The 14,034-nt window shown below is 46.7% G+C and overlaps 1 protein-coding gene across 1 annotated transcript in view; it reads left to right on the top strand.

The window, feature by feature from the left end:
• Positions 1–14,034, top strand: part of LOC144169915 (uncharacterized) — a 68,937-nt gene that overhangs the window by 46,144 nt on the left and 8,759 nt on the right. Inside the window, exons 18-20 of the mRNA XM_077699363.1 lie at positions 10,763–10,848; positions 11,491–11,615; positions 13,535–13,817. Coding sequence (XP_077555489.1) covers positions 10,763–10,848; positions 11,491–11,615; positions 13,535–13,817 — 494 coding nt within the window. The remainder of the gene's footprint in view (positions 1–10,762; positions 10,849–11,490; positions 11,616–13,534; positions 13,818–14,034) is intronic.

Below are 14,034 nucleotides of genomic sequence, written 5' to 3'. Positions count from 1 at the left end.
CGGTGTACTTTTTCTCATCATTTGCAGCATAAGAAAAAAATCCCACAGTGGCCACGTAAATGCTGTGAATTCAATTGTTCGGTCACCTAAAACAATTTGTTAGCAGTGACCTTCTGTAGAGCGTAAGCCAAACTCTTTTTAAAAGTGAGCTGTAGTTAACACTCTATGACTTTATATTGCTCTGATCATTGGAATGCATTTTGAGGTAGCTATTACGGATGACCATCACCCTCGTTCCGTTCGCTAAATTGTGGAATCTTATATCAGCATATATGATTGCAAATGGAAGAGTGATTGGGTGCATGAATGATGAGGTAGAACACTTTTGGAAAGATGCATTCTAATTTCCCGGCAACGTATCCCCCTCCTTTGGAACGAATAGCAGGAGCAATGGAGTAGCGAGTTAGAGACCATAAGTGAAAGTGTACCTTCAAAAACACAGCACCGCTGAAAGAGACGAAAGAGGAGAGCAAGCAGAAAGTTTGAGCACTGGCGCCGCTGGGCAAATGAGACACTGCAGGACAGGCCTGCCTTTTGCACGCGTCATTTGCTTTAGTGCTAGTTTTTCTTCCGACACAAAATACATAGTGCCTGCAAGCTTGGAAGATAGTTTCTCGCAAAAGTGCATACGATATGCTTATGGCTTTCTTTGCTAAATCTATTATACTTATATGGATACGTTAAAAAAACGCAAACATGTCCACCCTGTGGGTCCTAAAATACTGACAATCGATTATACTGGCAGCACAGCGTCGCTGATGACATGTTTGTTTCTGAAAAGTCCAGAGCAAAATCTACCTTTGGTGTTTTTTTTATTCAATGGCTGAAGGCAGCAAAAAAGAGAAGAAATTATTTGGGGGGGGATTCAGCTTGGAATAATTTAAAATCGGGTGGTGGGCCCTGTATTTTTGGCTTTCCTGTAGAAGCACACTTCCCAAAAATATTGATGGGTTTGATGCCCTGAAGCTACTCCTGTGCTATGAGGCACACCATATACTGGAGTCCCAACAATACAATTTAGACTACCTGGGCAATCTTTAACGTGCGTCGAAATCTACACATGCAAGTTTTCGTTTTTCGTATACATCAGAAAACCGGCACCCGGTTGCGGTGACCGAACCCGTATCCTTGTGGTCACCAGCCAATGGCTTAGCCACACTTGTCCAATATTTACTTTCCAGGTATGCGACCTTTTTAAAGATGGTTATGAAATGCAACAAGTGTGCACATTTAAGGGGTTGGCCTTTGCCGTAGCGCAGTGCAGCAATCTTGCGGCCCGATTGCCCTTACACAGCAGCTGATAGGGGAGGGCAAAGTCTGTTTCATATTGCCTGCTGGCTGCTGAGAGTGCGACATTTTGTTAGCTCAGCCTTGCATTATGTTCACACTACCAGTGGTGGCATACCATAGCAACATTGGTGCGCATTCCTTTCCTCCAGGGTGTCGAACCGAATTGAGAAAACCAGAACTGAACTGGTATTTTTGCCGGAACTGAACCCGAACCCAAACCGTTATTTTTTGAGCACGCTGAACCCGAACCGGAACTGAACCGAAGGAAGAAATAACGGCTACCGGTTCATACCGAAACAGTTTGACCTTCCGTTGTTGATATTGCACAGTCAATGCAATTCAGGCCTTTTTTTCTTTCATGTACCATCAACTTCGTACCTGCTTGCGCACTTTCCCCTCCAGACAATTGAACACTATCACGCTCTATGTAACAACAGGGGAAATGAACGAGCACCAATGTAGCAATGGTCTGTTGCTGCTGGAAGCTCGAGCGTAGTGCAAGCTGACCACACGAAATGTCATTCTCGGCAGCTTGCAGGGGATATAAAACGACTTTGCCCTTCCCTAGCTGCGACTTTATTGGAGCAATCAGGCTGCAGGAGTGCTCCACTGCGCAACAGCGAAAGCCTGCACCCGATGTGTGCAAACTTTGCATTTCGTAATTTCTTTAAAAGGTCCGACACCTGCAAATTGTCAATACTTGACAAGTGTGACCGCAGGAGCTGCTCAGTGGCTAAGCCGTTTGCTGCTGATGCAGTTTTGTCTCTTTCAGATCTGCATTTTTTTCGAAGGTACACTTGTACTGACTGCCAAACTCGCTACATTACTTCTACTGCTACTCATTCCGGAGGGGAGTACAGCTGTGGACAAATTAAAGAGCGTCTACCCAAAAAAGTCCTATCTCGCGCTTCGCGTGTTAAATTTCCCTTTCATTTTGTAACAGCATAATCTGTTATAAGATTCCGCAATGTAGCACATGGAACGATGGCCGGGGGCCAGGCGGTACGATGACATACTGATTGTAATGCACATATCCGGTATAGCTATCGCAAAAGGAATTTCAATGCTCAGAGCAATAATGCAGTCACTGAGCATTAACTAAAGCTTACTTAAATTTTAACAAAAGTGTGGCTAACGCATTTGATAAGGTTACAGCTAACAAATTATTCAGGGTGACCAAATAATCCAATTCTTTGGTAGTATTTATGTGCCTGTTGTAGGATTTTTCAGTTTTGTTCGAATATAAAAAATTGTGCGCCATTGGTATTAAGCGCTGGTATTAGAACGCGCCAGTACGCAGGCCTAAATTTAAGGCTTTAAGGTTAGCCTGATGGGCGATTCCATAGCGACGATTGTGATTTCAACAAAAAAGGAGAAGGCAGAAAATATATCCAACCGTCATATCTGTTGGCGGTGGCTTTATGAATAGTCGCTAGGACAACATAGTCTGGGCGAGAAAGTTGGTGGTAAATCGTCACCACTTCATCTGTTTTTCCAATATCTCGTAATTGTTTGAAGTTTGCTTTGCAATTGTGCCACTGCCCTTGGGGAACAGCAGCATTTTTAATTTTTGTTTCTATTTTGATTTGACTGTCTTTTTAAACTACTCAAGGTTTTTTTTTTTTTTTCTAATTTCAGTGATAATTCAACTCATCGAACTGGTTCGCGAACCGGTTCGGTACGTGATTTTGTCGACCTGGAACTGCACTGGAACGAAATGATTTCGCCTGAACCAGAACCGTAACCGTAACCAAACCGGTATTTTTTTCAGTTTGACACACTGCTTTCTTTATGTTGTAACGACGAACAGTGCGTTGATAGGGTTGACCGACCTGATGGGGAAAGTGCGTGAGAAGGTACAAAACCAATGTTGCGAAAAAGAAAAGCACCAAATAGCGTTGACCATGCATTATGAACAGTGGATGGTGGAACCGTGAACCGGCAATCGTTATTTCTTTTTTCGTTTCAGTTCCAGTTTGGGTTCAGTGTGCTGAAAAAATAACTGTTCGGGTTCAGTTGGGGTTCCAGTTTTTTGTTCGGTTCGGTTCCTGTTTGACACCCTGGTTTCGTGCTGTAAAAAGTTCTTCACAAATGCTTTTAAACAAGTCTGTTTTTTTTTTTTTTTTTTTTGAAGATGAACATTTTCACAAGTTGGTGGTTGGTGAGCAGTGGAGGTCAGCTTTGTGGTGTTTTTTACATCACTCTTTCAACGTCAGCATTTTTTTAGAGTGCACTACCAAGATGGAATACATCCGTCATGAACAAGCTAGTAGGTAGTTTAGAAATCAATACATTGTGCATTCCTTGGCATTAAAGTGTTACATTATGGCACAGGTACGCTGGGAGCCGAATTGTATTGTACATTTTGGATGAATCGCCCTAGGTTCCATCATGTTTGTCAGTAAATGGGCTAATAAAGGGGCCGTGGAAATGATTCCAGCCATGAAAGACTTTTTCTTTGCGCTATAGCCATGTAATATGGCCAGGACTAAAACCATGGTTATGAGTCTCTTTGAGACCAACTGCACTCAAAATTTCTATATAGTCTGCCTAAAAAGACTGCAAGATACAAAATATGACAGCTTAAATATGCGTATCCACGGCACAGTAGTCAATCAAAAATTGGGAATTTTGAAAGCGAAATCAGTGTCCTTCAGTGGTTTTCTGGTCATGAAACTCCCGCCCAAGTTTCGTTTGGGGACAAACGCTACCACTGCTTCGTGCGTGCAGCCGCACAAGGCAGAACCTGCACCCCTTTTTGGCGGCACTTTGCAATAGAAACACGTTGGTAATTGCGCCCTCCATTGTTGCTACAAAACGAAGCCAGCAGGAAAGTGGTACAATTGCAGCCCTAACAGGGAATCTGTATGCGGCAGAACGCACACTCAAACTGTCGACTGATGTCTGGGTTTGATTCTGAGTAACTTCACAGAAGTCCCCACGCGTAGTACTTTAGGAAGAGTTGGGTTCCAAGATTGTGTAAATTTGTTCATCTTTCACCGCGCTCCTTATAGCCTTGCACAGCTGCAGCTCTCAGCCTTGAAAATCGATTTCACAGCATGGCTATTGTAGCTCTGGAAATGGTACTGTTTGCTTCTAGGGAAAATTCATGCGTGACGAAAGTCTGAATGGCTTGGCCATGGTGCTCCGTGTTGCATTTTCTGCGCGGGACATTGGGGCAAGAATGAAGATAAAGAAGAGGACGATTCAGAGGTCGACAGAAAGGAAGAGAAGAAAGGCGAGCAGCGTTCGGACGCCATGTTTGTAGGAGATTAAGCAATTCAGTCTGATGTAAATAGAGATTTTTCTTTTTGTATGGCGGCTTCGGACTCCTTTCTTCATCATTTAATGGTGCCTGGAAACCCGGGAAGGAAGAAGTCGGGGCCGTCAAGCTGCAGCGGAACGGTACCAACCAAACTGAAAGTGGCGGCTTCGGTGTCCACAAGGTGGACCAGATCTCGATAACGTTCTCATGACTCTAAGTCATCCTACCTTCGGCCTTTTAGAAGAATGAATCCAACTATGTGGATAAAGGACTGTTCCAATTGGCGGAGCCATGGTGGTGCTGTCCAAATGCGACCAACGCGAGGGACAGACAAGACAGCGGTGACGGAGCATCCTCACCTCCAACGATCGCCCTCGATGGGACCTGGGAGCTACTCCGTACACGGTGAGGAAAATGCTGAAACTAATCGCGCAACGAAAGACACGCTACATCACCAGCCATCACCAGCACGGAAGAAGCTTCACGCGGCCTAGGATGCCGCTTGAAAAGCTAAAGACACAAAGGGACAGAGAAAGGGGAATCGCTCGGAGATTGTGCAGCGATGCAAGGAAAACATTAAGCTTGACCGTCAGAACCACAGATGTGTGTGACATGTTAAAGAATTTTCTGCGCGACATACGAAGAGCTGAAGTTGTGCTAAGGCGTTTAAATGATGCAATTGAACAGTTTATCGACGACTACCTGAATGAGGAATTCACCGATAACATTGAATATGAAGACATGATAATTGGCAGTATGAGCCGGTTGTACCATCGATTAAAAGATGACAAGGTTGACATCAGTGAACATAGTATGATAATTAGGGCATTGAATGGATCGGTAACCTTCAAAGAGTTTTTTTCTCTAACTAAAGCGTGCTACGAACCATCCGATTTTGAATAAGCGCCTGAAGACGTTAACTCGACAGAAACTGCGCTCCCATCACATTTTCAACCGCCGCAAGCAAAGGGAGGGACTGCGTCACGTTCGTTGTCTACACTTGACATCCAAGCTAAAGATGCCTTGTTTTCTACGCCACTTCAAGAGTCCTCGGAGAGTACCGGGAGCTACACAGTCTGCATATCAAGCCGTGTAACTTCTTCAGAAGCCACTTAGAGCAAATGTCCCAAGCATCGGAATACGAGTGCGCCACCCGCGGAAATCAAACGGCGAGATAGGACTCAAATATTTATAGTGAACGGCCAGAGGTTGACCATAGATTCAAACATTGGCATTGCCCGTAAGGGACATCGCAGGCTGATGGAGACAGGACACAGCGGGCGTTGTGGGGAGAGCAAGGATGCCTCACACATGGACAGCAGAACTGCCAAAGCACAACGCGCGAGGAAGGAGCGAAATGCACTAAAGAACTCTTGTCAAGCTGCTGAAGAATTTTCATCTGAATTTAAGACCGTGGAAGATAAGCTGTGAATTTCTTCCTGGATACGTCGACAGCAGCGGTACTCTCGGCGTGTGCCCAAGAGACGAGCCCTACTGGCAGCCTGGACATCTGGCTCACTTAGCAGTATCGACAGGAACGGAGTTATTGTGCTTTGTGGTCAAAACCTGCACAGTCTATTCCCTGACAGACCAACGTTCGGAGGACCTGTGATTTGCTGTGTTGGGCAGTGGCTACCTTCATTTTTTGTGCGGGGCCGGGAGGATGTTGCATTTTCTGCGCGGGACATTGGGGCAAGAATGAAAATAAAGAAGAGGACGACTCAGAGGTCGACAGAAAGGAAAAGAAAGGCGAGCAGTGTTCGGACGCCATGCTTGTAGGAGATTAAGCAATTCAGTCTGATGTAAATAGAGATTTTTCTTTCTGTATGGCGGCTTCGGACTCCTTTCTTCATCACTCCGTGCTTGCATGCCGTAGGCACCAAGGTTTGAGACATTTTATTTTAACATTCCATGAGGTGGATATAGTGAGTGGCATGCGGAAATCATTTGACACCTGCTGGAACTGAACCCTGTGCGAAAAGCAGGCGAGGCATTCCACACGGTGTAAAAGGAACGCTAAAAGCCTTGCATAATTGAGCACTACAAAACAAATGCTACTCTCGCCAGTGCTTCTGGTTTCTGATGGAAACAAGTTGGTTGTACAACTCCACTTTAGAATGGAGTGGCAGTTGGAGCATTTTTTAATAATCCTCAGCTTAACATAGTTTACATGGGTAGTTACTGGCATATGGTGACTAGGCCTTTTATATAGCGAGGTTATTTCTGGCCTATTAACCCCGTGATAAAGTTCGTCCGGGTGATAAATACGAAAGTGTCCGCAAAATGAAGACGCAGTGGTTCTAAGAGCTCCTTTTACAGTCTGGCAATGTGCCGATTACAACGCAGCCAGCAGTAAGTACCCCCCCCCCCTCCCCTCCCCTCCCCTCATCCAAGGAAAAGAAAACAGAAAAAGAACACAATGGCAAAAAAAAAAAATCTTCACAGCAGCTCTCGAGGGCTCTGTTTCACCTTCACTCTTTAGGCATTATGAGCGAACCGCTGTCCTCAAAGCCGTATTCTTTTTGCGAGGAAAAAATTGCAGGAGGCGCTTCAAAAAAAGTGGATCTGTTCTGCTGTCGTTCCCACAAAATGCACCGTGCATCCTACAATTGCAGAAGTCGTCCAGTTCAGGAGGAGATTTTCATTCGCAACTCATTCGAGAAGCCCATGTGAAAACGTTTTTTTACTCAAGTGGATGTGCTGTAAATAAAAGCTCAATTCACTAACTTTTTCTGGGAAATCATGCGCTTAATTCTTGCACACAGCTCAGCATCAGAAGGAAAGCGAAATAGCGACACTTTGTTGCTGTTTCCTGTCTAGCCTGATCGGCAGGCAGGAACACAGTTACAGCACGACTGTCCAATCAAAATTTTTTGGCACTTGCAAAATGCCAAGTCCATTTTCGCAGCCCATGACGAGTAAAGCGAACGAGTACTATTGCGACAAGTGTCCGGCCCCTCACGAACGTTCTCCAGTCACTTGCTTCACTGGCACCCCTTCGATCAATGCCAGCGCCGCAGTGCAGCCTCCTTGAGCAGCGCATGATCTCCCATAGCATGACGGCAGAGTTGCATGACCAGAAAAGTATTGAGGGACTGTGGTGAAATTGAGGGGAGTGTGGTTAGGGTGGCTAGAATGGGAAGATGTGATGACCGCAGCGCCTTTCCCGCGGAGCGGGTGTTCCCCCGGTGCGTGCCTGCTGCTAGGGCAAAACAGAGTGCTGTTGTCAGGGGCACCGTCGGAATTTCCGCGGGTGAAAGCCAACCCAGCAACCAGCCTCTCTGTCAGCGCCTGAGCGCAGACTAGTCGCTTGTGTTTTGGTGCCTGTATGACTGCACATCTGTGCGGTGGCAAAGATGCCTTCTACTTCAAAGAAAAAACTCAGAGGTGGTGTTTCGTGCAAGAGTGCGATTCCGGCTACAAATCTTGTTCCGAAAAAGTGTCCCTCGTCCATGCGCCAGCGTGTCAAGACCGGTTTTTGAAGCGGTCGCGTGCTATTCCAAGGGCCGACAAGACACTTCACGACAATTGGGCTGCTTGCGCAAAGCACTTTTACGTGAGATGAGTAGTTCTAGCATGTCGTACAGTTAAAACCCGATCTAACGCAGTCACCGAGAACCGCAAATTATTTCGTTAAATCGAGAACTTCGTAAGATCGGGACTGTCATTTTACGAGCAGTTGATTTCATAAATTCCATGTCTAAAGGGAGTCGCTTCCCAGTAGCTACCATGAGATCGTAGTTGTGACGGCTACGGTGCTTGCCTGATGATAATTAAGTGATGCGCTAAAAGTGTACGGTGAAAATAATGAGCCAGCTGGGGCTTGCCTTGAAGTCATCGCACCCCAGCAGTCAAGCGGAACACTGCGCTTTCTGCTGTACCACCTCCCCATGAGCGGAGCGTTTTTGGCTCTCATATCCTTGATGAATCTCGTACAGGATATGTCTCCTTGAGGTTATTTTTCTTCTACACAATTCTAGAAAAAGTGGCATGGGTGATGGCGTCATTTTCCTTCAAGATTGTGGAGAGCATGCTGGCCGGGAAGCCATGCACCACGGGATTATTGAGTAATTTATCATGTAAAGTTCTGTGAAAACGAAGCTATATGCCTTTTTTTTTTTTTTTTTTTTTTTTTTGTCCTGACGTGGCACAATAATCATTGTGGCGTTCTGTCGAAACACATTCGAAATTTCTCATTATTAGATCTGTCTGTTGCTCAGAATACTTCGTTAAATCGGGAGTGGCGAGGAATCTATTTCGTAAGTTCGAGTTCATAAAAAGCATTGAGCCGTATTGCCCCGCAGGTGCCTACCTGCGGGGGAATCGTAATTTGTTCGTTAGATTGAGTTTTGACTGTAGTATCTTACCGCGTCTAAATTTAGGACGTGGTACAACTACAAACAATGCTCTAAGCTGAAGTAGCGCCGCTCATTGCGTGATACATTTTTCATTTTGATTTGCATTTTGATTTAGAACGAACGAGAGCAAAGGCAAAAAAAATGCTTGCGTAACGTGAAAGAAGCAGCAGAACTGCACTGCATTCTGCTTCATGCAATGAAGTTTGCTCTCCCAGGAACATATGTTGCATCTGCTTGTTTGTTTTAGGAGCTACATGGCAATGAAATGACTTTAGGACGTCGCATTACAGCATATGCCATAATTTCGTGTTGATTTGGCAGGTGTAAATGAAGTTATCTGCTACGTAATTACGCGCACCACCACCACCACCAACGGCAACAACATAAACCGAGTGGCAAGAATAAACGTCGTGTGATCATAGCGCTCACCTCAAAGGAAACAAAAACTATTTCACAAAAACCCTGCTAAAAGCACTGTACCATAGATAAGCTCCCTCTCGGAGGCTTTAATGGGGCATTTCTCAAACGCCTGCTTGCTGTCTTTCAGCGTAAAACTTGGCGGTGTTTAGCCATGTCACAAACCCCATGTTAGTGGTGGCTTAACACAAGCCTTGCCTTGTCTAAGGAAGTGCAGCATCAGCTAAAATTTTTAGAGCTCGGTAAACGCGTCCCCGCCGGGTTGTGGCAGAGACGCGTAGCATAGAAAACGGCCGCGCAAGCTGACGCCGCCCCTGACGACAGCGTCGCCGCGCGGCATTCATGCGAACGGGGGCCAGCCTTTCCCGGCCAGTCATCGCACCTTCCAACTCTAGCCACCCTAGCTCTGAAATGACGTACCAGCCAGCCCAGTGAGTGAGTGAGAGGTGCCACGCGGCCGGCTGGTTGGGGGCAAACTTGCGCGCAATGTGTCGCCCTTGCCGCAGTCTTAGAAGAAGAGCGCCTAGCGGAGCTCGACCAGTTCTCCTGGCTGGCCATAGGAAAAAGCGCAGGGCTGACCGCAATGTCACTTCTGCTTCATGGCTGTTTGCACCATCTGCTGGGAGGCGCACCGCCGCCTGCGATGAAACTATTTTAAATGCTTATAACAAATTAACAATGCATTTCGCAGGGCTACCAGTCACGTACTGCACGTTCAAAGTAAATTTAGCCGGGGTGAAATTTGGGTGCAGTTGGCCTTTAATTGGACGTTGGAATTCAGGTGATACGACCAAACGGAACTGGGGGCCCTGCTACTATCGCCCAATCATGTTTTTGGCAGTGGCTTAGGTTGGAAAACGCCAATCGCACAAACAAGATTCTGTGACGCGATAGGGAAATTGCTGGATAGTGGCAGGGGAGTTGTCACTGCTTCATATGTTTTCTTCAGTAATCTCAATTATTATTATTATTATTATTATTATTTTGTAGCTTGCACTAAAATTTGTGCCGCTATTATCAGGACAAAGCGATCTTTTTAATGAACGGAACTTGTATTGGGTCTTCATGGTCGCTTTAACCAAGCAAGGGTGTCCATCCATCCACTCCTGCTCACCTGCAGGTTTTTATTTTTTCTTTCTTCTGAGTATGCTCCCCGTTGAGCAAGCAATAAAAATATAAGCTTTTGTAACAAGGCATCTTTCAGCCTTGTTTGTTTAATATGCCTTTCACACATAGCATGTTGCTGTGAAATGCTTTAGACATCCTTTTCTTCTGATCATGATATGCTGCAGCCTCAATTTCACTTGTCTACAGGGCTATAACTCCACCTATTCGGTGTCGCCTGTAGCTTTTGACTCATCCCCCAAGTGAAAGCATGGGTTCAGCTTCGGTGTAGCAACTCTGTGCTTTTTTTCTTTTCCTTTTTTTTAAGTGGTGCAAGTCTGTTGGAATCCAGGCAAACATTCGTAGCAGCGAAGAGGAAAAGCTCCATCTTCAAGTTGCCACCATGCAGAAACGGTACGCTTTTATAATTATTTTAGGTGTGGTCTGTTTCGGAGGGATCGAAACTCTGCCAGGGCCCCTGCTTTGTCATTGACCATTGCGATGTTGAAAAACAACTCTCAATCGCCCCTTCACACCCGCGTTTGCTCATCGCTCTTACTCATTCTGGCTGCAAAACATAACCTCTCATTACACGGCCGTGTACCGTAGAAATTACGGGGAACAAGTTGCAAGCGTTAATTTTTGTTTGTTTCCTTCTTCTTATCAGTGCTACACAAAGGGCATTACCAGTGTCGCCCATCTGAACCATCAAATGTGGCTTCCATGAGCCCCAGCCACAGAGTAGATCTTACCCACCTTCACGAATCTAACCCCACATTCTTCATTAGCATAAAAAAAATACCGCAGTGCGACTTCTATTCTGGGCAGATCTTGGCAGCCTTTTGCGAGTTTGGCTCTGTGCAAGCCCACTGCTTATGGGAGGTTGTCTCTAACCTTCCGGGTTTATTAGAGCGTCCTTACGTCGTTTCTCAATGCCACTTTCCTCGGCATAACTTGAAGGGTCAGGTGTGCGTTCTTGCTGCTCTGGTGTACATTTTGAATGCACTGCCCCATTGACGCTGTGTACGACGGCTCGTCTGTTCTGGTGGTGTGCAGCTTGGAGAGCCACGAGAAGGCATCGCAGGAGAGAGAAGCAGAATTCCGCCGTCAGGAGAAGGCTGCCAAGAAGACAGAAATAGAGCTGAAGGCCCTGATACGACAGATGAAGAACAGGGACACGGGTGAGACTGGCTTGAGTCAAAGCTTTCTTTCCCTTCTCTGTGTGTGGGTGGTGCGCCTTCCTTGACACAGTCTGTATTAGTGGTCAATGTGCCTAAGTAGGCAGTGTTAATTGCTTAAATTAAAAAGTCGGCCACCTTCGCAATTCAGATGTGAAGACGGAAGTCACTGGCATGGCGCACACACGGACAACTATGTGTGTGCGCCGCCATGCATTTGCCCAAGCTTCTGTGTTGCTAAGGTGACACCGCACTGGTTATGTTGGGCTCCACGAGGTGGGAGTACTTGTTCGTGCTGGCGCCCGAAAAAGCACAGCACATGACTACAGCAAGCTGTTTGATGTTCCAAACCATGCCCCACCAAACGCGAAGTAATACCTCGACGCCAAATACTGTTAAATGTAGCACCATACGATCTACTTATTGGCAGACACTGTTGAAATTGTCGCACGACTAGGTAGAATGGTAAAAACTTTGGAGCCTGCATATGCGCGCAACTGCGTGGCAGCATTGTGATGGACTGAGTCGCATGCGTATGCCGGTGAAAGTAGATCGCTACTCAAGGTCTGTCACCTGTTCAAGGATGACAACAGAAATTTTTCCGCATGGAAGCCAAACTTAAGTGCTTTGTTCGAAGGTCGCTTGCGATTCACCAGCGCTTGTGCCAGCTGGGCAGTGCGTACACGGCACGGCTCGGGAGACGGACGGCAGGCGCAGCGGGCACGGCCATGGCGGTTTTCAGTGTTGCCAAGCAAAGAAATTTCCCGCTAACCTTTTCAATCTATATTATTGGTAGATTAGATGCTGATGCCTCGGAGTGCACGCCATCTCTCTCAACTAGAACACCTGCATGTCAGAGCTTATGTTATCACTAGTAGGCACCACCAATCCCTGGTGCATGCCTCCCCATCTGAACACTTGCACTACAACGCGAACTCCCCACACGTGCTTGTCGGCTCCTTGCCACTTTCCCTCACACTTATTCGCTTAGCATTTCCTTCGTCCCCACTTTGCTGCACCAGGTTTGGAGTGACAGCAGGCACGGATGGAACCCAAGCTTAGTTAATCAGCTCCGCTGCTGATATTTCAGTACTGGACATCTGCTGTTGCCATTCTCGTTTTCTTGCTTTGGTCTCTGGAGTACATTTTGGCTGCAACTAAACAGACTGAGCAGGAAGATGTTAAGTATCCGCCATTCTTTTTTGGTGTTTGAAGGTTTGTTCATCTTGCATATCCAGCATTCCCTGCTCACATGGCAGTCTGTTCAGAAGCCTTGTGAGGAACCATTTTGGCGATGCAACATATTGCGTGCATCAAGGTTTCCCCTTCAGTAAGGACGCTGCAAACATCGCTGTAGAATTACTTTTTGTAATTCACCTTAAGTTTGCTGCTGACAGATCTTCATTTATAGACTCCTATCTGCCTGGAGCCTCTTATAAGCGCCAACTTTTCTGTGATGTGCCGAATGTGGAGCAGACTCTCACTTCTAGTATTCACCACACAATGATAGTTTGTGCAACACTTACGTACTGGATAATTAGTTGGGAACGTTTGTGGTGATCTGGGAAGTCGCACTTGAGTTCGAATTCGTGTGATCCTGCGAATGCCATCATATAGCAGTGAAATTATGAGCACCAAGCAGCCCACGCTGCACACTGAGCCGTTCAACCACTGAAGCAGCTTTTCCGTTAATGAGGAAGAACTCCAAGCAGCTGAGTAGGATGGGAGATGAAAAGGAAGAAGTTGCTTGGATGCTGGGCCTTGCAGGCACAAGTTTGCCCTTTAAATAAATAGTGCTTCTTTATCTACTACAAAGCCTCAACGCTGATTTAAACCGTTAAAATATTTGCTTTTGTCGCCACACTCTGCTTTGCCCTAGAGGTGTAACAAGTGGCTGCTGGGTCCTTGTGTTTGCACCCTAGGCGAGACAAGCCTCGTGGCAGCCCGGCCGAGGGACGGTGCTGAGGAGGTCCCCGAGGCGCCGTCCAAGAAGTTCGAGTCCCCCGCCTCATTTGCGCGCCGGGTGAGAGGCCTGTCGCCCCTTTCCCACGAGGCCGAATGCATCATCTACCACTTCGGCAAGACCGCTGAGGAGCGGACAATCGCCGATGAGGTGCAGTTGGGCCAGATCAGGGCCTCTCGCTCCTCGCACGCCAGGCAGCTGGAATCGGCACGCAGGCGACTCGACGTCTGGACCAGCCACAAGTGAGAGCGCAGGGGAGGGATATACTCTCATCTTGCACACACACCTGTCCGTCGTTTGTTGGTGAATCTTCTCTGCCATTGTACGAGAGTTACGCCTGGCTCAAAGCACTGCATCCCGACGGTCTTGGGATTGAGGGGACCGGTTGCTTTGGTTCTCCACCACCCTTAAATGCGGATTTTCTAGTCTGAAATTTTTGGAGCTCTTAACAGGGCGAGG

This window comes from Haemaphysalis longicornis, unplaced genomic scaffold, assembly GCF_048455015.1.
Source record: "Haemaphysalis longicornis isolate Haplotype H1 unplaced genomic scaffold, Haemaphysalis longicornis Haplotype H1 scaffold_2, whole genome shotgun sequence".
Taxonomy (NCBI): Eukaryota; Metazoa; Arthropoda; class Arachnida; order Ixodida; family Ixodidae; genus Haemaphysalis; species Haemaphysalis longicornis.
This window is presented reverse-complemented; position numbering and strand designations above follow the sequence as displayed.